The sequence below is a fragment of the Miscanthus floridulus genome, chromosome 18 (genome assembly GCF_019320115.1).
Source record: "Miscanthus floridulus cultivar M001 chromosome 18, ASM1932011v1, whole genome shotgun sequence".
Classification (NCBI taxonomy): Eukaryota; Viridiplantae; Streptophyta; class Magnoliopsida; order Poales; family Poaceae; genus Miscanthus; species Miscanthus floridulus.
This window is the reverse complement of record NC_089597.1, coordinates 23,920,911-23,945,964: the sequence shown is the minus strand read 5'-3', so window position 1 is coordinate 23,945,964 and position 25,054 is coordinate 23,920,911. Positions and strand designations below refer to the sequence as shown.

Below are 25,054 nucleotides of genomic sequence, written 5' to 3'. Positions count from 1 at the left end.
TTTATTCACACTATATTATGAGATGTTCCATGGTGTATTATGGGATGTTCCATGATGTATTATGTGATGTTGTACCCAGAAATGTTATGTGGTATAAATTTTTGTTATTCTAGTAGAATTCATGTGACGTCCCTCCTCTATTTTGTGGTTTTTCTATTGTATTATTAATATTATGGTCTTCCCTTGTATTTTGTTTATCTTCGACTAATCTTTCTTTTATTTTAGCGATTTGTTTGTTTTAGCTTTTAGTATTCCGAAGCATTTGCAATTCATCCTCCTTTACGGTTGTTATTTCACTCTCATTATTTATTTTATTTATTTTAAAATTTTAATATTCATATTTATTTTATTTTTTTTCTATATTATATGAGAAACATTTGTTGTTCGTGTAGTATCATACAATGTTCTATACTGTGTTTTCAGATGTTCGCGTAGTATTTATGTGATGTTCTTTTTTATTTTTCTTTATTGACAGATTTTTTCCTTTTTAATATTTTTGTTTCCCTTATATTTTGTTTAATATTTTATTAACCTATTTTCCTTTTAAGTTATTTCCTTTTTTATTCTTCTTTATTTTACTCTAATTTTTTTTATTTTCTATGTTCTACGATATACATATGATATTCGTGTAGTATACATGTGATTTGTTTCTTATTCTATGAGATGTTATGTGGTGTTTTAGTCGTGATATTATTTTGTGAGAATAGAGTATATTTCTCTTGGCTAAGATAGTCTGACGTATAATAAAAAAAATTCCTAACTATCACAAACCTCCTATATGTTGTGGTGGTGCGAGCAATATCATTAAATAAAAAAATAGGTCTCACGTTCGAGCCCTCTCATGCACTACTTTACTTTTGGTTTTTCCTTTTATTATTATTACTTTTGGCTTTTCTCCTATCATTCACGTGGCACGAACGAGAAGGTGCGGGGCGAGCGTGAACCTTTGAGCGGGACGCGAGCGGCGCGAGCGGGAAGCCGAACCATGGTGAAGGAAGGACGTGAGGAGACTGGGTGGCCCAATAAAGAAACTGAAATTGGCCCACTACGCACGACGCGAAAATAATTCTAGGGGTCGGCGGACGGCTTCCCACCACAATGGTCGGTGGCTAGACGTGCCCTGGCCCTTGGGAGATCTTGGGAAGTGGGCACTAGAGGAGGTCAGGAGGTGAATACGTAGGATGATCTAGGCGTGTTCTTTTCTCTAGTCCTAGAACTAGAGATTAAAACAGGAACTAAAATGGTGTTTGTTTGAATGGACTAGAAGGGACTAAAGGGCTGAACAAAGACTAAAATATCATTCTTCTTCCTCAGGACATAGGCCATGGAGAGGGAGCGCCCTCCGGAGCTCGCCAGCTCGCGGTGCTGGGGGAGCGACGGGGTGGACGGGTTGGGGCGGCCTCGCTCGCCGGCGCTGGTGCTAGGCCGTGCCCCCCGCGCCCGTCGGAGCTCGCCAGTTCACGGCGCTGGGGGAGCGGCGGGGCGGCCTCGCTCGCCGGCGCTGGTGCCAGGCCGCGGCGCAGCGAACGCGTGGGGCGAACTCCGGCCAAGCCACCACGCGACTTACTGTTCTTATGCATTTTAGTCTCTAGTCCCTATATTTTGGTCCCTGGTGTTTGGTTCAAAGGGACTAAAAATAACTAAAATTTAGTCTTTAGTCCATCCTCTCTTGGAAACAAACAAGGCCAGAGGAGGTGCGTGAGGCCTTGGGAGGTGAGGGTCTCAGGTCACGAGCCAGTACCACCGTAACATTTTCGTGCCATTAAGAAAAACGTAAAAACATAAAAAAACTGCAAATTAAAATGACTTATATAGACTGAATACACAAGGTGTCGTGAACTGGAATTTGTCGAAGCTAGGTAAAAAATAGTTTTTTTTTCAAAACTTGAGACCCTGTTACCGGTCAAAAAATAATGATCCGAGCTCTACACTAGTTGGGGCTGGTAGATTTTTTATAAGGAGGTGTGTGACCCATGATAGTATAGATTTTGTGAAAAGTGCATTGTTTAGGCCGGACGAATACCTAAGTAGAAGATACCCTAACCTTCGGTATGCACGACAGATCCTTGAAAGGGTTTGGACACAAGGCTTGGGTGTACGGTCGAATCCTGAGCCACGAGGCGGCGGGCTAAGGATGGCAACGGGTGGAGCCCTAGGCACCTAAAACCGAAACCAAAACTGAAAAACCGAATCCGTCCCGAACACTAATTCGAGTGGAAATCCATCCCCGTGGTCAGTGACATGAGGGGCGAAGAAAATCGTTACAGCCACGGTGTGCTTGACGCAATTGTCGCATTCTGCCATCTAGAATTGACTTTTCAGTTGTTTCAAATGGGCTCAAGGTTGATGTAGATTTGGAGTTTGGCACTCACAGACACCCGTCGTGCCGGGCCCACAAGAGCATCAACCTCTACGGCTATGCTTGACACCCTGTTCATTGTGTCACAGAGTTTTCATGTTCAATGGTCAGGGTATTAGATCGTCATTGTGTCACGGTGTTTACATGTTCAATGATCAGCAGCATGTTCGTTTGCTCGTATACGATCGTGGATTATAAGTTAAAAATAATATTTTTCTCTCACACCAGCCAGCAGTAAATAATCCACGATCGTTTACGACGAAACGAACAGAGATATCAGGCTGTCAACGTGTCACAACGTTTTCAGGTCTCTTTGGCAGGATTTTTGTAGTGATTTTTTCACCAATTTAAATTTAATAAATCCCTACCAAACGACATATACAAAAGTACAAAACCATGCTAAGGCCTTGTTTAGATCGCTGTTAGTAATCAGTATTTGGCACTGTAGTATTTTCGTTTGTATTTAATAATTATTGTCCAATCATGGTCTAACTAGGCTTAAAAGATTCGTCTCGTAATTTACAATCAAACTATGTAATTAGTTATTTTTTTATCTACATTTAATACTCCATACATGTATCTAAAAATTTAATGTGATAGAGAGAGTGAAAAAACTTGGAATCTAAACCAGGCCTAACAATAATGAAACCGAAGGGTTTTTTTTTTTCAGAAGCCGAGCCACAGAAACAAGGCTCATCTTGAACCCCAGTCCTGCCAAACAGGCGTTCAACCCGAGAGACCAGCACACCACCCGTTGCGCACTCGGCCCACCTCCCGAGTTCGTCGCCGCTTTCCCCTCTCTTCCCGCGCCGGCACGCTCGCGTCGCGGCGGCCCCCCATTCTCCTCGAAAACCCCGGCCAAAAACCCTTCGAAAGTCGAAACCCCGTTCGTCTTCCATGCCCCACCCGCACGCCGCGATGCTCCGCTCGCCCTCCTCCCTCCGCTCGCTCCTCCACCTCTCCCGCCGCCGCCTCCTCCCCACGAACCCTCGCCTCCCCGGCACCCTGAACCCTCGCCTCCCCAGCTCCCCGCTCTCCGCCCGCCCGCGCTTCCTGTCCTCTTCAACCTCGCTCACACCCGGCGGCGCTGGATGGGCCACCTACGACCCGCTAACCGACAGTCTCAGCGCCTCCGTGGCGCTCCCTTCCGCCTCCGCCTCCGATTCCGAGGTCCCCGCTGTGTCGGATGCCTGGGGCGTCTACGACCCCGTCTCGGGCCGCATCGTCAAGCAGGGGTCCGCACCTCCTTCGTCGCCCACCACCATGGAGGAGAAGGGCGAGGAGAAGGATGAGGAGGAGGAGGAGGAGGAGGAGGACGACGACGACGACGACGACGAGGAGGAGGAGGGGGAAGAGGCGGGAAAGCTCGAGGACGAGGGGAAGGCGGGCGTAAAGGAGAAGGGGAAGAAGCAGGCGAGCGCGCTCCGCGGGAATGGCCAGGTCAGGTGGTCGTCGGTGGCGGCGGCGCGGAGGCCCGCGGGTAAGGGCGGCAAGGAGAGGAGCTCGTACGTGTGCAGCAACTGCGGGGAGGGCGATTCACAGTGGTGGGGCAAATGCCGCCACTGCAATGCGATGGGGACCGTGGACAAGTACGTCCCAGGGCCTGACGGCGGTGGTGCCGCTGTGGAGGGGTCACACCACATCGGCCGATCGTGGATTCCTCAGAAGGCCAAGGAGATGGTGCCGCAGAGCCTTCAGGAGGTGAACAAGGGGGTCGATCAGGCACAGTGGCGCATACCCCTGTAACATTTCTCACCCAGCTCAATATTTGTCATTATGAGAAATTTTTGTAGTCTGTATTCAGTGGCTTCTTATCTAATGCATTGGGGAAGCAATTGAATAGACAGATGAAGTTATGATGTTAAAATTTGTGATTGTTCTATTGCTTACGTGGGAGTCAGCCTCAATATTTTATCTCCATGCAATTCAATTAATGGGCAACTCTTTGAGGAATTTCGTTCTTTCTTCTTTCATTATGAGCTGATGGCATATGTATTTGTCTTCTTTGTAGGTGGGGGAGTTTCGGGATGGAGATCTCTCGAGTGCTTGGTGGTGGCATTGTTCCTGGTAAAACATCACTTAAATTTTATGGCACTGGTTGAACACAATCTTTACCTTCCAGCCCTTCAGGCGGCAGGATCAGGGTTCATATTTGCAATAAACTTTTGGTTGCACTAAAGCTTTTATACTGCTGAGAGAAATAACGTTCCAGTAAATATGCTGCTGCTTAAGTGCCAATCCTTTTAGAATTTTATGCTTCTCGCCTTCTCCTATCTGAAATGGCACCAAATCAGGCTTACAATACTACATAGTGAATCTATAGCAAACTATATATGTGCTGGTAGGTAACATATAAGTTATAATTGCCTTGTGATTCCAGACTGTTTTAAATTGCTCTGAGTTAACTCACGACTTAGCTGCACCTCAATAGTGTTACAAGTTTTCTGCTCTACATGCCACACTTTTTCTGATTGTTCTTCTTGGCTTTGGCTCCTTTGCATTTCTTCTATGTGTTATTTGGCAAACCACCAAGCATAGGATTTTTTAGATACCATAAGAAGCATTCCCTGTTGTGATTACTAGTTTTGAGAAAGATAAATGTGGAGTTTATCTGGAGCCAAGCATACAGTAGGAATCATCCTAGCATCTGATAGTAGGCATACTTTCTTTTTTCCCTTTCTGATTGATTTTTTTTCCTGTAAATCAAGTGTCAGCAACTAGCATGTTGTCTTGTGTTGTAATTTTCACATTGTGGACAGATGTAAAAACTTTCTGTAATAATGATGCACAGCTCTCCTGCGTATAATGACAGCTGACATGTCATAAATATTTCTTTATCCCATGAATCAATCTGTTCCATCAATCTTACGCAGGATCCTTGATTTTAGTCGGTGGGGATCCAGGTGTTGGCAAAAGTTCATTGATGTTACAGGTATAGGATAATACACATTTGGCTATCAGGTGTTAGTTTGACCTGCTTATTTTCTTTGCACGTTCATTTTGTCCACCTCATACCCTTCAATATATTTCTGATTGATTTCTTCCACTTTGAGTTATGCAGTTTCCTATAACATCGTAACTTAACTTTTGGAATGTAACAGATGTTTCTCTTGCTGGAGTCTGAAAAACGTGTTTTCCCATTTTCTGTACTTGTAGCTTGCTTCGAATATATTGGAGGGTTTCAAGTCCAAGGAGTCTTCTCCTGTTGTATATGTGTCTGGTGAGGAGGTTAGTTATGACAGGCATTCCTTTATCGGACTTCACGATTTCTTAAATCCTTATGGTCTTATCCGATCTCTGTAACTTGCACGTCCTTATTTATGTTGTCTTATTCTCTGAAACTTCTTGGATGGATCTATATGATCTTTCATGTTTCTTCTGTCCAATGATTTGTAGAATCTTAGAACACTCTTTGCTAACTTTGTAACTCTGCTCCAGAGTATTGAGCAAATTGGAAACAGGGCTGACCGGATGAGTATCACGTCTAGCAACTTGTACCTCTACTCTGGTACGGATATTGAGGTAGTTTTCTCAGTTGGCACTACTTGTGCATACTCCTAAATTTATTTGGATCATAGATCCATTTTTATGTAAGGTCAACATACACTAGTCTTTATTACCCTTGGGAAACTCCTTGTAGTTCCATCAAATAAAGTTATTGTCACATGATGCTCTGGAGTGCCAAAAGTATGTAGGAAACTCTGTGTTCATCTCAAATCTCGTTTTTCACATATATGGGATTTCCTCACGACAGCTAATAAGACTACTGATAGGGTAGGTATTTTGTTCTGTGCTCATTTACTCAGATTTACCATTTAGAGTTCAACATGCATCAATATTACCCTTGTCTGTAATTTTTCTATAAAACTACTAAAATGTTTTGGACCAATATTGTTCAAAATTCATATCAACAAAGCAAATTTAACAGTTTGAGAACCAAATAATTTGATGATTTTTTTACAATACTGATTATCTAATAAAACAGAGCAGTCTGCATGCGATCTAAAAAGTAGATTTAACAGATGATAATAACCCTGACTAAAAGAATTATAGGATCTCTTTTTATCAGCTGTTCTTATTAAAATATTCCTCGGAAGAAACCTTAGGAGCCCCTCTGATTCTTATGTACAGTTTCTGGTCCTCTAAAATATTTGTTTCACAGGATATCTTGGACAAAATCCAACCGCTCTCTCCAAAAGCTCTTATTATCGATTCAATTCAAACAGTTTATGTCAGATCATTTGCTGGAAGTGCTGGTAATTTGTCACAGGTGCTTCTATCAGTTCACCTAACCTAATAATTTCCTGATTATACTAGCATGCCATGTCTTCCCATTATTGACTGGTTATTTATATTAGCTTTAATTACTGTTATACCCAATCAGTTTCATTCACTTTTTCCATGATAATGATAGATACTGTTATGACTGGTTGCAAATCTCTCTTACTTTTCTGGATAACAGGTTAAAGAATGCACCTCTGCCTTGTTACGATTTGCAAAGCTGACTAATATCCCTGTTTTCTTGGTAAGCTAAGCACCATGCAAGAAGTTTGCCATTATTTATGAAACATACTAGACAAATGTCTGCCTTTATTTCTACTTATTAGTTGCACCCTGTCTATTCTTCTTTACTTCTCAGATTGGACATGTTACGAAAACTGGCGATATTGCTGGTCCTCGCCTCTTAGAGCACATAGTGGATGTTGTTCTTTATATGGAGGTTGGTGAATTACTGCATCCAAATATTGTGCCACACACAAAACAAATACTTGATTCTGCCTGGAAAAATTCTAAATGATTTTCAAAGGTCAAATATGAACATTTCTTGAGCTTTTCAAATGGTTTTTATGTGTTGTTTTTCTTATCATAGAAGATATAATGATCTAGCTCATACAGGTAGTACTTGTTTGTACTTTGTAAACGTGTAAGATGATAAACATGTGAAATGCTAAAATGATAAAGCTTTAAAATATGCTGCTTATTTCAAGTCTTATTTGCACAATTTCATGTATTCTAGATGTTAAACCTGACAAAAGATTCTTGTTCTCATTTCAGGGAGAGAGGTGCTCATCCCATCGATTGCTGCGGTCAGTGAAGAACCGTTTTGGTTCAACTGATGAGGTATGCTCCTATGTCTTAAACGAAATTTGCTCCGTACACAAATATTAGTGCTGCAATACTGGATTAATCTGCAAAATGGGCACGACTCATGATTATGTTGGGCATAGATGCTATTTCCTGATTCATGTGAACTGACAAGACAAACCCTAGATGACACAATTCCGGCATTCATCTACTATAACTAATTTACTTGGTTATAATACTAATGTATTTGAACAAAGGCTAGTCCATCGGATTTCACAGATTACTAGACGTTGCTGGAGCAAAATGTAAGTCATTGACATTTTACATTCTATTGTTTTGAATTATCACATATTCAAACTTGTTTCTGCCCTTGGGCTTGAAACAAAGTTACAAACTTATGTACCAAACAAGCTTCTAGTGGAGGGCAATGGTGCACATGGATTAATGAGGTAACGGTAACGGACAACGATAATCCTATTCATGAATACAAGTTTCATGAGAAAAGAATCCCAATAATCATTAGCTTTCCCCTTCTGATCTGACTTCTGCCTTGCCCTAACCCTTCCCTTTCCATTTACCCCAATAATCATGGTCTTCCATCATTTGCCTTCCCTTAATGTGCTGGCATTGTCCATCTAGAGCTCTGCCCTTCTCTTGCCAGATTGGGTGTTACCTTCTTCAGTCTCTTGTTCATGGACATCATCTTCATAAAATAAGACTCATACAAGTGTAGCATTGTCAACGAGGTAGTTGTTACTGGAGTGGGATCCTCTGTTAGGAGAGCATAGTGTGTACTGCTGTGTAACTCCATAATTTTGGCTGTCTAATCAGAATCCCTGCTACAGAACCAACCAGTATCTGCTACAATTTATCTTGTGAATATCCGTGTTGTAAACCTTACATTTGAGATATATTTACCTATCCTCTTTTTAACTTTATATCCCTGTTCATTTTGTTGTTCATACGACATCAAACTGTTCTTTTTGGAAGATATTAAAGAACCAGTATTCACTTGTTCTCTTTTCTCTTACTGTTCCAGCTTGGTGTATTTGAGATGGCTGAATTTGGTCTGCAAGCTGTTCTGAATCCAAGCCAGATGTTCTTAACTGAGCATGACTCTGATTCTGAAATTCTGGCTGGGCTTGCTGTAGCTGTTATTTTAGATGGATCTAGGACCTTTGCTCTTGAAGTTCAGGTACTTCAGTCTTCATATGGTTACTGGTATCTTATTGAAGTGGCTAAATTATTTTTCTTCCAGTGTTTCACATTGTTTCTTTCTTACCATAGTACTATCATATACTTGAGCTATGAGTACCTACCTATAGTTTAAGTTTAAGGGACTTCTGTGAGGCGCAATTTCTTCCATTTGCAGGCATTGTGTGTTTCTGGTTCTCATCGTTCTGGACAAGTAGTTGGCATACCGTCAAGCAGGGCTGATGTCATAATCTCTGTAAGTGTCAATACATCCCAGCCAATAAAGCACTGCACCTAGCATAAATGCCTTTTTTTTGTTATTTTTGGCATTAAAGCTGCATAAATAGCACCAGACTTGACTTTTGTATCCATCTCGTCATTTTGTCAGTCAAGTTCACATTAGTTTGATCATGCTTGCCATAGCACCTTAAGCTGAGTTACCAGATTAGATGTCATCTCATTTCAACAAGTCATCTGTGCTAGAATGAGTTTAGCTTATTATAAATGTGGACAGTTCTCTGATAAGTTTATCATATGTATATTAGCCTTCTAGCAGAATTAGTTTTGCATGTTTTCTTGCTTATCTGCTGGAATAAGAGAAAAAAGGAGGTTATGGTTTACAGATGACAGGATTAAACATGTGGGATGTGTGTGTCTTTTTTGAAATTACAACCATTGACACAATCACACAAAGCACACATGGCTCTGCACGTCTATGTGCTGGTACTTGCTTTGATTTTACATCGACCAGAGATAAATTCATGAGCTCAAGGAGAAGTACACACTTTTCACTGAGACATGCTCACACCAAGTTGCACAACCAAAATTTGATCCCTGGTTAGAGTCATACACCCGTGAGCCACAATTCAACCGATTGGCCAAGAGTTTCTTACCTAAACTTTGTGAAATGATATTTACTTTTCTTGTTTTGTAGGTTCTTATGAAGCAAGCAGGCCTAAAACTTCAGGATAGTGTAAGTTCATACATATAACTATTACTATGTCAGGCAATATATATTTCTTTACAGTGTGTTGGTGTTAATTCTGAGATACAAATATATAACTATTACTATGTCAGGCGATATATCATATATATTTCTTTACAGTTTCTTGGTATTAATTCTGAGATACAATCAGTTGGCTGCCACTACATGTAGGCTTATTACTTGCATCAATGTGGTCTGATGACTTAATTTGCACTAACATTAGAGCAGGTGGTTTGTTGATGTCTTGACATGTTTGTTGCATTGACACACTCTCTTAATTTGCTAATTTTGGTTTTTGGGACAATACAGACATACAGTAATGTTCTATTTTTCTTCTCATGTTCTTCTGGTGCACTGCAGACTATTTTTTTGAATGTTGTGAGTGGCTTCAAGTTGACTGAGACCGCAGGAGATCTGGCCATAGCAGCTTCAATTTGCAGCAGGTAGTAATGTTGTGCTATATTTTAGATAGCTGTTAACGGTACAAGATTTAGTTCTACCTTTGTATAGGTACCTAAGCGCCCCCCCCCCCCCCCCCCCCCCCCCCCCCCACCACCACCACCACCACCACCACACACACACACATATTATTATTTCCTATTTCTCATGGTATATTTGTACAGTCATTTGTGATTTTTGGGTTGTAGTTAGAATAACCAAAATTCACTGATAAACTTCCTACTAAGCAGATTGGTGAAGCACAAAGTATGGTTCTATGGTTTTTTGTCATTCTTTTCTGTATAAAAGCAGGTGGGTGGGCCTTTTCGGTATATCTTTTCCACTGTTCTAAGAAATCCTCTTTTCTTGTTTCAGTTTCTTGGAATTTCCTATCCCAAATGATGTTGCATTTATTGGAGAGGTCGGCCTCGGTGGTGAACTTAGAGCTGTAAGTCTTCTTCTGTTTCATGTAATATATGCTTTATCTATAATCTGAGCTGACACTTGACAGGAAAAAGATTACATGTGTTAGTCAATAGGAATAGTGGAGATTAATGTTTGAATTCAGGAAAAAAAAATTAGAATCACCTATATTATTCTTCCAAGCCTACTTAAACTTCTTCTGTGCTGCTAAACATTTTGGAAAAAAATACTGTCTAAACAAGTAAACACTGACCACAAACTATATCCCCGATTCCCCTACACTTATTCTGGAAGCTATATCCCCAGCCAATATATTCTCACTGGTGTGTTTATCCTGGTCCCAGAAAACTTAACTATAAACAGAGTGTTGTATGGGTGTTTTCAAATGTTAAAAGTGCAAATTACGCCCTTAATAATAAATGTGCTCTCCTGGTCAGATAATTTATCCGTTGTAATGATTTAGGTGGCATGCGGAATGTTTTGTGAAAAAAGAACTTTCAATATAAACATTAGAGTTCTATGGTCTATGGAGTTTGTTTTAACCAGTTGTAGTAACATTTCTTTCCATTTTCCTTTTTAAAGGTGCCAAGAATGGACAAGCGGGTGATGGCTATTGCAAAGCTGGGATACAAGAAGTGTGTCGTTCCCAAGACCTCCGAGAAGTTGCTCAGACCACTTGATCTTGACATCGAGATCTTGCCCTGCAGCAACCTGAAGCAGCTTATAAACACTGTGTTTACGGAAACAAATTAGGTGCGGACCATCCGTACGCAACACAGTACGGGCACTGTGCATGACATGTGGCCCATGGGACGTGTGATTTTGCAAGCAGGCCCACACGTCAGTAGCATAATCGGTACAGAATCGCATAAGGACGGTCCGTACGCAATTTTTTCGCCCCAAGGTTGATGTAGGCGTACAAGATGCCTGGTTTAGCAAATCTGACAGTAGGCACTTAGATTAGAGTATTGCTGTAGGTCAAGGACTTGGCTAGTTGGATTGGTGTAGCATAGTGCGGTAGTGCCAGTTAGAAAGTGGATGGGGTTCAGTGCTGGGCTTCCGTTGGGTTAGTGTAGCATAGTACAGTAGTGCCAGTTAGAGAGTGGATGGTGTTCAGTGCTGGAATTTCGGTCAGAGTTTGCTATTAAGCCTAAGACGGCCTAGAATTTGGTTTTCTTTTGCGGGAATCAGAAACTATCACGATGTATTGTGGCACACAATCATAATTCCTTGGTATCTTTGGAGCCTGTATGGAAGGGTGGTTTTGTATCAACAACCAGTGTGAAAATTTTGCATCTTGAACTAGAAAGGTTGTTTGGATGCCTTGTGAACTAATGTACTCCTGTATGACCGATTCAACCGGAATAAAAAAAAAATCATCTATCTAGGCGCCAATAAAAATAAGACCTCCCTCTTTCTCTCTCTATGGCCGCTTTCTAGTGCCTCTCCGTCCTTAGGGCCTGTTTGAACGGAAACTTGGACAAATTATCTAAAAGAAAATATTGCCTGTGAGTTGCTTGAAAAGTTAGTGTTTTTTGACTGGCTAGACAAGTTTGAAAAATATTGTTTGGTTGGAGGTATGTGCCTGAAAATATTATTGAGAGCATATGCATAGCGTGGATGTTTATTAAAATGTCGTGAGATTTACATATACTTATATAGCTTGATTTAATATTATTTTTCTCAATCAACTAAAAAATAATTTAATAAAAGAGTTAATTGTACTTAATAATTTAATTATACTTTGCATCCTAATATTGTATGTTTATAATAACAAAGTCCCACATATTTAATAATAGATTAACGGTGATAGATTATTTTTCCAAGTAAAAAAGATTGACTAATTTGTGTTTCATTAAAAGACTAAGCACTGTCATTCATCCAGGCCAATTGCACGCAGCGCCAGGCGCTCGATTTTCGTTGCCTGGCTGCACAGAACTTGCCTGGTCTGGCAACGTCACCAGGGCCCCATCCAAACGAAGCACAGCCGCACAGGCAAGGTGCAGGCAGAGTTGAAGCCAGGCAAAAGGGCTCCAGGGTCGTCTCATGATCTCATCCAAACGAGTCCTTACCCAGCGCCGACTCACCGCGCCGCCGCCCGAGCCCGCTGCACCGCCGCGATGCTGCACCTCCGAAACCAACTCCTCCCTCTACTCCGTGCCGCGTCCCCGCTGCTCTCTCCCATCCACCATCACCGCGCGTGCCTCCTCTCCGCCTCCGCGGCTGCCCCCTTCTCCCTTGAGGACTACCTCGTGGCCGCCTGCGGCCTCAGCCCACCGCAAGCCCACAAGGCGTCCAAGCAAGCGTTCGAAGCGGCATCCAGAGATGCCGGGAAACCATTCGAGGAGCTTAGGAGCTCCAGCCTCCACACCGCCTCCAACCCCGACGCCGTCCTCGCCCTGCTCTCCAGCGCCGGCGTCTCCTGCGCCGACATCGCCGCCGTCGTCGCCGCGGACCCGCTGATCCTCCGCTCCTGTGTAAACAAGATCGGGCCCCGCCTCCTCCCTCTCCGTGACTGCATCGGCCTGTCCGCTCCGCAGATCTCCCGCTTCCTCTTGGTTGGCTCCCGGGCGCTCCGTTCCGGCGACGTCTGTCCCAACCTCGAGTTCTTGATCTCCACCTTCGGCTCGCTCGAGCCGGTCCTAGCCGTCATGAAGGGGAACAAGAGCATCCTAGAAATGGACCTTGATAGGGTGATGAAGCCTAACATCGCGCAGTTTCGCCAGTGCGGTCTAAGCGCTCGAGATATTGCCCAAATGTGTTTCTATTGCCCGTGGCTGATTGGGTTCCAACCAGAGCGCGTCAAGGATTTCGTGCTACGCGCAGAAGACCTTGGGGTGTCCCGCCGATCGCCCATGTTCAAGCACATGGTACCAGCAATGGCCCGTACCAACAAAGAGAAGAATGCTGCCACGCTCGAGTTTCTGAAGAGGAGTCTTGGTTGCTCTGAGAGCGAAGTTGCCTTTGCTGTGTCCAAGATGCCAAGCATTCTAGGACTATCTGATGAGTCCCATCTCCCCAAGATTCAGTTCTTGATCAAGGAGGTTGGACTGGAGCCGCAGGACATTCTGCAAAGGCCGTCCCTGCTCACATACAGCCTGGAGAAGCGGCTAGTGCCCCGATATTGTGTCATGAAGATCCTGCTGGCAAAGGGACTGATGACAAGCAATTTTCGCACATTAGCCCAAGTTGGAGAGAAGAAATTCAGATTGAAGTTCATCGACCATCACAAGGACTCTGTTTCTGGGCTAGCACATGCTTATGCCACAGCCCGTGCTGGCCTTGTGCCCTCTGGAGTCTAATCAAATTATGACATCTAGATATATTTAGATCCATTTTATTTTCTAGGCGGGTGGTAGAACTGCAGCTCACACTCATTAGCAAGTGTCCATAGTGCACTCTTTCTCAATTCTTGGTTCCTGCAATTGAACCACTACTGATGTTTGACTTGCACTGCTCAAGTTATGTTTTGGTTATCTATGAAGGAACTGGTTTGACTTATTTTGGAGCCCTATTACACATGTTTGACAGTCGCTTCTTCCTCACATATGGCTGAAGTTTCAGCGCTTAACATAGTTGTTCATTGTTTGATAAGCTTTTTTTTTTGCAACAGTCATTGTTTGATAAGCTGTAAAGCTTGTTTGCCTGCACAGTCATTTATTTGGAAATATGAGTACCAAGTCCCAGAAATATGTCTGTGTGGAGACTGCTGACAGTATCATGCTCTGACTCACAAAATCGCCACTCCTGTTTTTTCAGTATTTTTCAGTCCAAACTGCTATCTTCCAAAAGAGGAAGATCAAAATGTCATGGCAATACACTCCTCTCGCACATCTGCAAACAGGTCAGAGTTCATGTATCTCTCGCCACCACTCGGGAACACGGTGACAATCATCTTACCCTTGCCTTCTCTCGAAGCGACCTGAAGACACTCGAAGGATCACTGTATATCAGGCACGGAACTGAAATGCGAGAAGAAGAGTCGGTTAGCTAGGATGTGTGAACCTTCAAGCAAGCTGCCAGGTTTGCTCCGGAAGAAATGCCCACAAGCAGGCCCTCTTCCTTGGCCAGCCTCCTCGCGTTCGCCATGGCCTCCTCGGTGGTCACTGGTCTCGTCGATGACTGAGGTGTCCAGGACATCAGGTAGAAATCCTGGCCCTACCTGAAGAATACCAATGCTTATCAATGCGCAGATACAATTTTAGAGATTGTGATTCTTATAGCAAATATTGTATTTTGTTAAGCCACTGCTCAAGGCTTCCAAAAGATTATTTTGAATTAGCTGCTATTTCTTACTACCTGAAATCACTGGGCTTTCTGCAGGCTCAACACAGATGATATTGACGTCTGGCTTTTGCATCTTCAGATACTTTCCGACACCAGAAACAGTGCCACCTGTGCCTGAACCGGACACAAATAGGTCCACCTTGCCTGCTGTGTCCTTCTAGATCTCAGGTCCTGTGTTTGTAAACAGTAGGCAAGGTATTAGCTACAACAGTACCAGCAGAATTTGTTTAGTAATACAAATCCTGACCAGTAATTGTTACTGTTCTAGAGTACAAAATTCTTGTGATGTCCACGATTTTGGTGGGTTTCTATAGTATGATGGCAACAGGGTCCTGTAGAGTAACATGTTGCACGAAGGATTCAGGTTCTGAATTTCTGGTACAGCGATATTTGCACTAGCATAGTATGACGGTCGGTCAGAAAATGTCCGTACCATTACACCCCTATTAGCATGTGTTAGAAGCAAGAAACAAAATTTTCATAAATATAGTAAATGCTTAAATGATACTTTCTCAGGAAAAAAAAAACTATTCCACAGCAGCTAACTCCTGTTATTTCCATACATAAAAATGACAGCAGTTAACTACTGTTTACTGAGATATAAGCATCATTTGAACACATATTATTATATCCATACCGGTCAATCTAAAGTGGGCTTCAGAATTTGCTCTATTAGTAACTTGATTCAGAACATGTACATTAGGCAGTTGTTTTCGGAGCTGTTCAACTTTGTCAAACATGCCCGCAAAGCCAAGGGCCGGATCTGCACATACAGTACACCCACAGGAAGAAGGCCACCATAAAATTCCTTAATCAAGGAAATTTGACTGAAAAAAGCAATTAAGGTGATGCCGTAACTTTCTCAACTAATCATGGACGAAGCCGACGGAGTCGCAGACGGCCGCGTCCCTACCCGCCAACGCCTCGGCAGTCGCAGACGGGTTTCCGCTCCCAACGCTGATGGGTGGCAGGAGATCCTCCCCCGACCAGAGACGCGACCTGTGGCCGCCTCGGTTGAGCCTCGCCAAGAGCAGCTCCCGCCGGCCCGGAGAATCCCCGGAGAGCTTCGCGACAGATGTTTCAATTGCCTCTCCTACTCGGACAGAGTAGCGACTTGCCAGTTGCCACGGCGTTGTCTGCGCTGCCACGACTTCGGCCACCTCGCCAGGGACTGCAAGCGGATCAGGTCTGCTGCGACGATGAAGGTGAAGGGTGGTGTTGCTCGTGGAGTTGAGCCACCGCCCCCCAGCACACGCCTCACAGCGGCCCGCCGAGTTCGGAAGGGGCCACGGGGGGCACCAGTAGAAACCGGCGACGACGCTGGCGGCGCCGGAGCAAGCCGGTGAACGACACCAGCATGGACGCACCCGCCGCATCCGCCGACAACACTACTAGCTCTACCGCTGCACACTACCTCCACGAGCCAGATCCGCTTGTGCTGGATCCGTGCGTGAGCACGGGACCTCACAAGTGGGTCGACCCAATGCTGGAGGAGTTGGCCGCCTCGCACATCGTCAATCGGCCACCAGAAGCACCAGCGCCTGGGTGTCCGCCGCCACATCGACTGCTCCTCAGGATGAGGAAACATCGCTGGTGGACACCAGTTCTCCGGCGAAGGCTTGGACGACGGGCTCACCTACGCTGTTGTCGGAGCAGGGGCAGCCACCAGTCACGCCATAGCTGTAACATCCCAGATGTTAGAAAGTAGTTAAAACTTGATCATGAGCATCATCAAGCATAATCACTAAGTGTCATGTCAGCTGTCAATTTTAAGTTTCAAATTGTTGCATATATGGTGTTTCATGTGTTGCATCAAGTGATGACAATGTTAGTGATTAAGAAACTTTGTGAATTTAAATATGTGAATTTGCTTAAATAATTAAACTTTGGTTAAAATAGACTTCGTTGTTTAAAGTATGCTCTTGAATGTGGAATGAAAGATTGATCATGTTTCTAAATCAAATATGGTTAAATTGGAGCTCAAAGATTGAATTCAAAGCTGATTTTCAAACTTAGCAATTTCTGCCTAAGTGCCTGGATATCAGTTTTAAAGTTCAAACTTTGGTGAATTAATAAATGAAATTACATAAATAAAATTTGTCCAAACCTTGTTCCATTGCTTGGTGCTATGTTTGGGCTATGATAATGTTTAATTAGTTGATAAGTTTGATAGATGGTTGATCACTAATAAAATCCCAAAGTTTGCTAACCGAAACTGTTTTTGAAAACCTTAACTGAACCCAGTTTTTCAGTTTTGATGTACCCTAGTTCCTTGCTCTAGGTCTCTCAATTCAATGAGAATTAGGACTCGAACCTGTAAGCAATGTTGGAACCCTCACCAAGGTGAACAACTTTAGTTTTTGGAGTTCATCGAGTTGATGTTTGGATTCAAGATAAAATTGAAGAGGAAGGGGTGCTGTCAGACGACTACAGTGCCATCGCCGGCAGCAGGCAAGCTGCCTGTCTCACCGCCGACCGCCCGCCGCCCTCGCTCGTCGTTCTCTCGCGCCAAGACACGCAGCTGCTTGCGTGTCATGGTCAGGCAGGTGATGGAAATCCTGGAGAACTCGGCCGCGTCCACTTAAGCCAGTACCACCGACGCTCGCCTCTCCTCTCCTTCTCCTGCTCACCGCCGGTCAGCTCGCCGCCCCGGCGAAATTGGCCACCGCCGTTACAGCTCAGCGCAATTGCCCGCGCACCTAGACTTGCATGATCCTTGCGATGTTCCTTGACTCGCTCTCGCTGTCTCGCTCCACCGGAGTCGCCCTCGGCGCCGTTTGCCGCCGCGGCCGAGCCGCCATGGCCGCCGAGCACCACCTCACCGTGGCCAGCTCGTCCCGCTGCACCTCCCTCCCTCATCGCGCTTATTTGGACTCCGACTTGACTCGGTGATGCTCATCGGTCCCTTTTTTTTTACCTTTACCGCACAGGACGTGCCGGAACGCCGTCCTCACCGTCGGTTCGCGCCGCCGCGTCCGACCTCAACGTCGTCAGCCTCCTCCGTCGCGTCCCCGCCTCGACCGAGTCGTCAAACGAAGTCATGGTGAGCTCCTGACTCTAGTAATTCCCTCCGTTTCACCTCTACCGCGCCGCCGTGTTCTGCGCCGCTGAGCCGCCATGGCCGCAGCTGCGCACGAACCAAGCCCTTATGCGCTCATACGATTATATAAACGTGGTAGTGGAGAGTATATGGTGCTAACTTGCGTCTTAGTTTGATTTCTACCGGCCGCTAGTGACCGGCGCACCGCTCGCCGCTCCGCCGTGGCCGCCATGGCCGGCGTCGAGCTCGGTAGAAGTGTTAACCCGTTCAACCAATACCCTAGTATGGTGAGCAAGGTCTCCTCTATCACGTTGGTGCCCTTACCCTCGCCGAAGACCTCAACGGCGGCGAGAAATCGCCGGTCAAAGACCGGCGTGGCCGTGGTCAGCGCGGTCGTGCGTCGCCGTTGACCTGGCCCCGCGTGTCAGCGACTGGTGCTGGGCGACGGTGAGTGAAAAATGGATTTCAGCGTTTTTGTTTTTCAGAAATGGATTAAAAGTGCTGATTCTTGTTATTTTCATAACTAATTATTGGAGCATGATAAAATCATGAAATTTATTCTGTCGGCTTGTTATGATGTTCTCTCCCATGGAAAAATATCAATTTGTCTTTATCAGTAATTTTCTATGCTTAAAAATTACCTCTTTTAATTATAAAATGGACCTTGCATGATTTTTGTAGATAAAAATATTAATCCTGTGAGCATGAAACTTTTTTTGTAAATGTCATATGCTAATATCTACCTCAAAAAAAAGTTTGGTATTGTTTTGATAACTTTAACTTGGTCAAATATTTTAAGGGTGTTTAAATGCCTTTACTTTATTTGATAAATATTAAAATGATTTATATAATTACTTAAATGACTGTGGTGTATTTTAACATTGCTTATGGACCTTGGAACACCCAAACCCCTGTTGTAACTTGGCATCTTAACTATTTCCTTAACACGCTTATAATCAACTTGCCTTTTTAATAATTAAAATGACTTAATTAAATATTTAGTTTTATAAGTTCTTTATCATGTTTATGAGTTAGGAAAGATGTTAATCACTTCATGCTAATCCATGTTAGTTCAATTCAATTCTTAATAAATAACTAATTAACATGCTAGATAATAAATAAATAGTTTACTCAAAATGACTAATTAGTAATGCATGTAAGTAGGTCATGTAATGGTCCTTGCTTATCCTCATGATTGAATTTGGTGTAATGTTAGTTAAATAACTTGTGTTGCTTAACTAGTGTAGTTTAATAGGCGTTGCTTCCATGTTAAACAACTAATTGACTTGTTAGTTAAAACAAACTAAAATCCTTTTATAATAGCAAACCTTAGTTCTTTGGTAAAGGAAAGTTGTATTCAACTTTCTTATATTAGTTTAAGTTCTGCTATATACTTGTGTGTCTTTCATCATGCATCATGTCATGCATTCCATCATGTTAAGCAAATCATCATTTTCTTACGTGTAGTACATACGAGAGTGAGAAGACTCGTGTTGATCAAGTTACAGAGAAGGTCCATTCACCAGTGGTGTAGATGCCAAGTCTGACTACTGGACCTTTCTCTGAAATCTAACCTTCTCTGCAACACAAGCAAGCCCCGGTGAATACCACCATTCTTTAGTATTTACAAATCTTTATTACACTTTAAGTCTTGTGAAATATGCATTAAGTAATTAGGAGTTGGTCGAATACTGTTGTTGCATGATTACCTTGATATCAATGTTTTCCTAAATGGTAAATGGTCTTTACACGGTTGCCCTTCATTTAATGTTTAGGCTGTTTACACGGTGTTTAAATGAAGTTAAACGGTCTAAACGGTTTTGTACTTTTAAAAAAATACATATAATTATATATGTGCATGTAAAAATCAAGTATTCTAGCATTTATACATATTTATCCGAGTAAAAATTAATTATTTTGGTATGTATATATATTTATGCATATGAAAAGAACCAAATATAGATATTTATGCATGTAACATATCAAATGTACACATTTATAAATATAATAAACTTAAGTATACAAATTTATCCATACAAAACTGAACTAGATTTACCTCGTGTTCGCCTAAACAGCCGTTTAAACAACTATTTAGCCCGTTTAATACCGTTTATCTATGTTCCGTTTAAGCCATTTTTCCTATTTTTTTACCGTTTAAACGGTCAACCGTTTAATTTCCGTTTACCCCCTAAACAAAACAGTTTACCGCCGTTTACCATTTAGTGGCCGTTTAGGCGAACACTGCTTGATATACAGGTATCCTGAGTTATACCTTGCTAGTATGGATAGGTCGTACCTCTTATGCTTAGTAATGCTTAGACTTTGGTAAAAATCGAATGATAGTTTCATTGTTCGCGAGAAATAGATTTACAACGTTCTTCTCAGCTCGGCTGATGGCTCATGAGATTGCCCTGTTAATGTTAAATATCTAAATTGAGACAGGGGCGGGACATGGTTATGTCTCCGTACGAGATCAGGGTAATGTTTCGGTACGGAACATGAGATATTTCTCTAGTGGGTAGGCCGGCAAGGATAGCCTGTTGTGCATCGTCCCGCATGTGTCGATTGAGGACCGTACCATTGTAGGCCTGTTGTGTGGTCGAGACTTTGCTAGTACTGGCCACATACTCCGATAAGCCTAATACCTCGGCTATTCTATTATGAGAAGAGACAACTGCGCACTAGGAGTGGAGAGATGGTGAGAGTAGCGTGTGCACATCCTGTGAATCCGCCAGGAGCGGCGCTGGGAGGTGGAGTACCGTGCTCTCGGGTAGCGCTGGACCCATTCTCGTTTTAGAGGATCCAAGTGAGGGTTGATATATGTAGGTCTCGGATCTGCATATGTCATGTGGTAAGGAAATCCCAGTTGGGCCAATCGATTCGAATCGTCGTTGCTTCTCGAAGATGAAGACTCTGCCCTGCATCGTAGTTAATCAATGAAATAATGGTATTGATGGATTCGAGCTGGTATAACTTGAGAGGAGTTGAAATGAGAAGAGATGCTTGATGAAGTGATTGATTTAGACCAGGTGCTAACTAGATACCGATGATAACTTAATCCGAAGCTAAAACATTCAAAGTAAGGATTCACTTGTAGTAAGCTTTTCAGCAAAAGTTACTTCTGGCTTCTACCTTACCTTTAAGCTTGCATGTCCTTAGAGTCTTTTCTTTTAGTCGGGTAAGACTTGTTGAGTACCCTCAAGTACTCAGGGTTTGTTGACTCATGTTGCAGGATCTGACTTGTGCTGCTGATCAAGATCGTGTTAGTGGGCTTGACATGATCTGGTCGTCTCTCCTATCCTAGATGCTTCACCTAGGTTGTTCCTAAAGTTCTACTCACCCTTTGGAACATAAGTTAACATGTTATTTGAACATGCTTTGTAAACTAATGTTATAATTCTTCCGCACTCTGATGTAAGTTATTTTTGTACTCAATTTGTAATGTTGTGGCAACTCCATGTTGATCATGTATGAGTTGTAAAATGTGGATGATTTAGGGTTCTTCGAGGACACCTGATAGACTACTTGAGTTATCTGGCTCTCATGTGCAGTAGTCAGAGGTCTTAAGGACAATGATAGGTGCATGTGGGCCATAATTAGGGTGGTTCTGCCACAACAGCGAGCAGGACATGTCGTGGAGGCCGAGGCGTGCTCCAACAACATACCCCTAGGCGAGGATGTGTCCACCCCCACCCTGCCGCGAGGGAGATAGCCCGCCGTTGTGGAGGACGAGGCGCGCCCGCAAAGCTCCAGTGCCATCCACCCGGCCGCTGACACGACCACACCTCCCGAGGAACGCGGGAGCTCCGCCACCAAGAGGTTAAAGCAGTTCACCGCAAAGATTCTGCGTAAGGTGTCGTCGCCGCTGCTGCCTCAGCCAGATGTGGAGGCACAACCAAAGTTGCCGACTCGCAGCAGGAGGCGCTTTCACGCATCCTAGCTTCGACGGAGAGGTGCTGGTGATAAAGTGGATGAGCTACCTCGATGGGCAGACGAGGCCTTCCACGGCGTCCAAGGACGCCTACGACAGCATCTTTGTCGACCAGCTCAACCCCTCGTATGTTGAGGCAATGAGACAGCTCTTCCCAGACTCACAAGGAGAGCGACCGAGGAGCCGTGCACGCCGGCGCGTCTGATCCCCGATGATGACTACGTAGTGTGTTTAGCGAGTAATAGCCATAATCTTCTTATACCAGAGAGGGCAGAGCCTATTGTATAACACTAACACCCCCGCTCTAGTGTGCCATGTTCGTGGCATGTCGTTGTAACTTTTACTATTTCTCGATCTTAATAATAAGATGCGCAAACATTTTGCGTATTCAAGAAAAAAAAAAGTACAAATCAGCACCCATGAATCTCAGCAAGATCTGCTTGTCAAGCGAATATTTAGCTGGCATAAATGCAATGAGCCTGTAACCTTTCTGAATAGCAAAGAGGACCAATCCTAACCCCATGTTACCGCTTGTCGGCTCCACTAGTGTTGTGACTCCAGGTGAAATCAACCCCCTCTCCTTTGCATCTTCTATCATTCTGCAGAAGAAAAAATGGAAGGAAGTGTCAGCACAGGTGTGTATCTTGTGTCATTCTTCAGAAGAAAACATAAGGAACACAGACATATTCTGTCTGCAGAAGAAAAGAAGGGAAAAAGGATAAGATGGTACCTCAAAGCATTACGATCCTTGATGGAGCAAAGCGGCTGGTAAGCCTCCATCATGCCAACGATCCGCGCATCAATCCCAGCCTTGCTGGCGAAATCCCATCCATGTGCCCCCTCACATGGATACTGTTCCAATGAACCAGCCAGCAGTACTTCTCTCTCACATAAATAAATCAGCAACGATACGAGCCAACCAACCGAACAGGCTGCCCATGCTAGAGGAAATTGTTCCACTAGCAGCAGCAACAAACATGAGCAAGAAGCAGATTAGAACCAAAAAGATTGGATGACAAGAGAGGGTAGGAGACCTCACCTGACTGATGTCAGAAGCGATGTGCCCTTGATCCCCAGCACCGCCATCGCCGGAGGAGGAAGATGGTTTCAGCAGAGAAGGAATACCCCTCCTCGCCACCCATGGCTGCTGGCTTCTTGGATTCTCTTCACTGGAGGGAGTAGGTAGGCAGAGACGAATGTACCCTGCAGCTTGGAGATATTTGTTGTAGCAGCAGCCCCAACTCTAGCCCATGGCTACTAATCTTGTTTGGACAAATGGTTATTGTCCACTGGTGTCCACGTCAAGAGCTACTCTGCTAACTGAACAAATGAATGCTAAAGAACAAATTTAGTTCAGAAACAAAAGAAACACTGGACAAATGTGGTTCAGAAATACTAGACAAATGATGGTTATTTATTCTTATATTCACCTAAAGAACAAATGTGGTTCGGAAAGAAACACTAGAAAAATTGAAGCTCGTCGGAGTTCTAGCTTTTGTCCAACTAGTTTAGCCTCACAGTCTGGATCGATTTGAAGAAGCAAAGATGTAAATAAGGTGCATGAAACAGATCGGTCAAACTGAAAACTAAATGAGACATCAGTCATTGTGTGCCTCCTTCGTCACCACCTTCACTTGAGTACAGAAGAGAAGGGATACTCCCAGTCTGCTCTTCCTCCATGACATGAATGCTTTGCTTCCCCCTAAAACTGAAGACTACTTTGCGGATCATGTGTCTAAAAATATTTGTCCGAATTGGGCTCCTGATGGAAGAAATAGAGTTAACTGAATTGGGCTCATGATGGAAGAAATAGAGTGAGTTGGTTAAAAAAAAAGTGGTGGTTTGCTATAGAGAGAGACTCTAGGCCCAAATTGGGCTCATGATGCAACAGCCTTTTATCCTCCCACCGAGGGAAGCGGGCAGTGATCGTTGTCCTGTGAAGCCAGCCTCACGCCATTCCTGCCACTTCCAAGTTTGAATAGGCTCAGGCTTTCGCAAGGGCCCCCGCCAACCACTGCCAACTTGGGACAAGGCAGGCCAGCAGAGGCACACCACGGGCCCAAGCCCAGAAGCCAGCACTAAGCATCCGCACCACCTCGCTATTAGCCCAATTTGGAACGGCGGGAGTGAGTGGTCGGGACAAGTATTTAAGCTGGTGATGTGGAGTGTGGATTAGCGAGGTGGTGCTAAGCACTAAGCTGAGGTGACAGATAGAACAGTGGCTCGGAAGTGGGCTTCCGTTGGTCACTGGTCAGTGTGAGTCGCAGCAAGAGAAAAATGAAATTGAAATGGTCAGTCCACATTTGGAACATGTGCCTGGTTAATTGTCCACCAGTTAGCCGGCGAGCGCGCCTAGGCGAGGCAGAGTTACAAGCGCACGACGAGCGCGGGCCGACGGTCGAGCGCACTGCGCGAGGCAGAGTTAGCGCGGGCGAGGGTAGGCCGGCGGCGGAGGCGCCACGCAATGGCGAGGGCGAGGCGGCCACGGCTAGGGCAAGCCGCCGTCGGCCTGCCAGCGGCGACGCACGATGGCCGAGTAGCCTCGCATCCTTCAGCCTCGCCGCGTGCAGGTTCGGTTGGCGTGGGGAGGGGGAGCCGCAATGACAATACTAAACTCATAAAATTAATTAAAGCTAATAACTTGGTTAGGAACCAAGAAGTAACCTCAACCACTGTAAAAAAGCTCTATTGATTTACCTATGTTTATGCTTCTTTAATAACTTTCCCTTCTCCGAAGAGGAGTAGCCCTTCCAGATATTCTCAGTGGCCCAGAGGGCCAAAGAGGGGGTTTGGAAATAGTTTTCAACCAGCAATTGACGCGCCTCGGTATGACCTCATAAGCTGCGTCATTGCCCCAAGCGCAAAAATGGTTTCGACAGATAGCCCACCCCCCGCGTCCTATACTCTCCTCCACCTGCCGCTCCGTCTCTCCCCTTCCAAGGTGGGACTAAACATCCATCCCGCGAAACGCGACCGTGGACCGCCCACCGCTCACAGGGCTTCCTGTGCCCAGCTGGGCCCTTTTGAGTTGTCAAGGGGCAAAAGGGCCAGGCGTGCAACCCCTCGTGCTCTCCTCCACGGGCGGGGTTAAAACGTGCGCTCGGTTTCCACTGGGTCTCTTTCTCCTGCCCTCCGTCTCCGTCTGTTTGAGGCCCGTTTCCCTCGTGCTGCTACAGGCCCACTAGGCAGGAAGCACCGCCCAGGCCACTCGAGCGTCGAAGGCTTCAGCCTTCAGGGTAGTATACGTACCTCCGGCTCCGTGCATCACCGGCCATCCCAATTTCCATGTTTCGGATTCGCAATGCGTTTGAC

At 44.4% G+C, this 25,054-nt stretch overlaps 2 protein-coding genes, 1 long non-coding RNA gene and 1 pseudogene across 4 annotated transcripts; 2 read left to right on the top strand and 2 right to left on the bottom strand.

The window, feature by feature from the left end:
* The first annotated feature begins 3,101 nt into the window (after nt 1–3,101).
* Nucleotides 3,102–11,735, top strand: LOC136520114 (uncharacterized). Of its 2 annotated transcripts, XM_066513516.1 has the most exons (15): nt 3,102–4,101; nt 4,371–4,426; nt 5,233–5,291; nt 5,516–5,587; nt 5,798–5,881; nt 6,522–6,629; nt 6,822–6,884; nt 6,999–7,079; nt 7,415–7,480; nt 8,484–8,639; nt 8,817–8,894; nt 9,573–9,611; nt 9,984–10,066; nt 10,437–10,509; nt 11,067–11,735. In XM_066513516.1, exons 1-15 carry the CDS (start codon nt 3,257–3,259, stop codon nt 11,235–11,237), a joined length of 2,034 nt encoding a protein of 677 aa, XP_066369613.1. In that variant the 5' UTR covers nt 3,102–3,256; the 3' UTR covers nt 11,238–11,735. The 2 variants fall into 2 exon arrangements, with proteins under 2 accessions (XP_066369613.1, XP_066369614.1); XM_066513517.1 differs by lacking the exons at nt 9,573–9,611; nt 9,984–10,066; nt 10,437–10,509; nt 11,067–11,735 and adding an exon at nt 9,390–9,560.
* A 799-nt stretch (nt 11,736–12,534) lies between these two features.
* Nucleotides 12,535–14,024, top strand: LOC136520116 (transcription termination factor MTEF1, chloroplastic-like). Its single transcript, XM_066513519.1, has one exon. The coding sequence runs from the start codon at nt 12,605–12,607 to the stop codon at nt 13,784–13,786; it is 1,182 nt and encodes a 393-aa protein (XP_066369616.1). The 5' UTR covers nt 12,535–12,604; the 3' UTR covers nt 13,787–14,024.
* A 2,460-nt stretch (nt 14,025–16,484) lies between these two features.
* On the bottom strand, nt 16,485–23,036 carry LOC136520117 (uncharacterized). Its single transcript, XR_010775148.1, has 3 exons — nt 22,782–23,036; nt 22,473–22,701; nt 16,485–22,341 (listed from the first exon to the last, which is right to left on the bottom strand). It is a non-coding gene; the product is annotated as an uncharacterized lncRNA (long non-coding RNA).
* Nucleotides 23,037–24,479: 1,443 nt separating this feature from the next.
* LOC136525095 (U4 spliceosomal RNA) lies at nt 24,480–24,610 on the bottom strand (annotated as a pseudogene).
* Nucleotides 24,611–25,054: the final 444 nt, after the last annotated feature.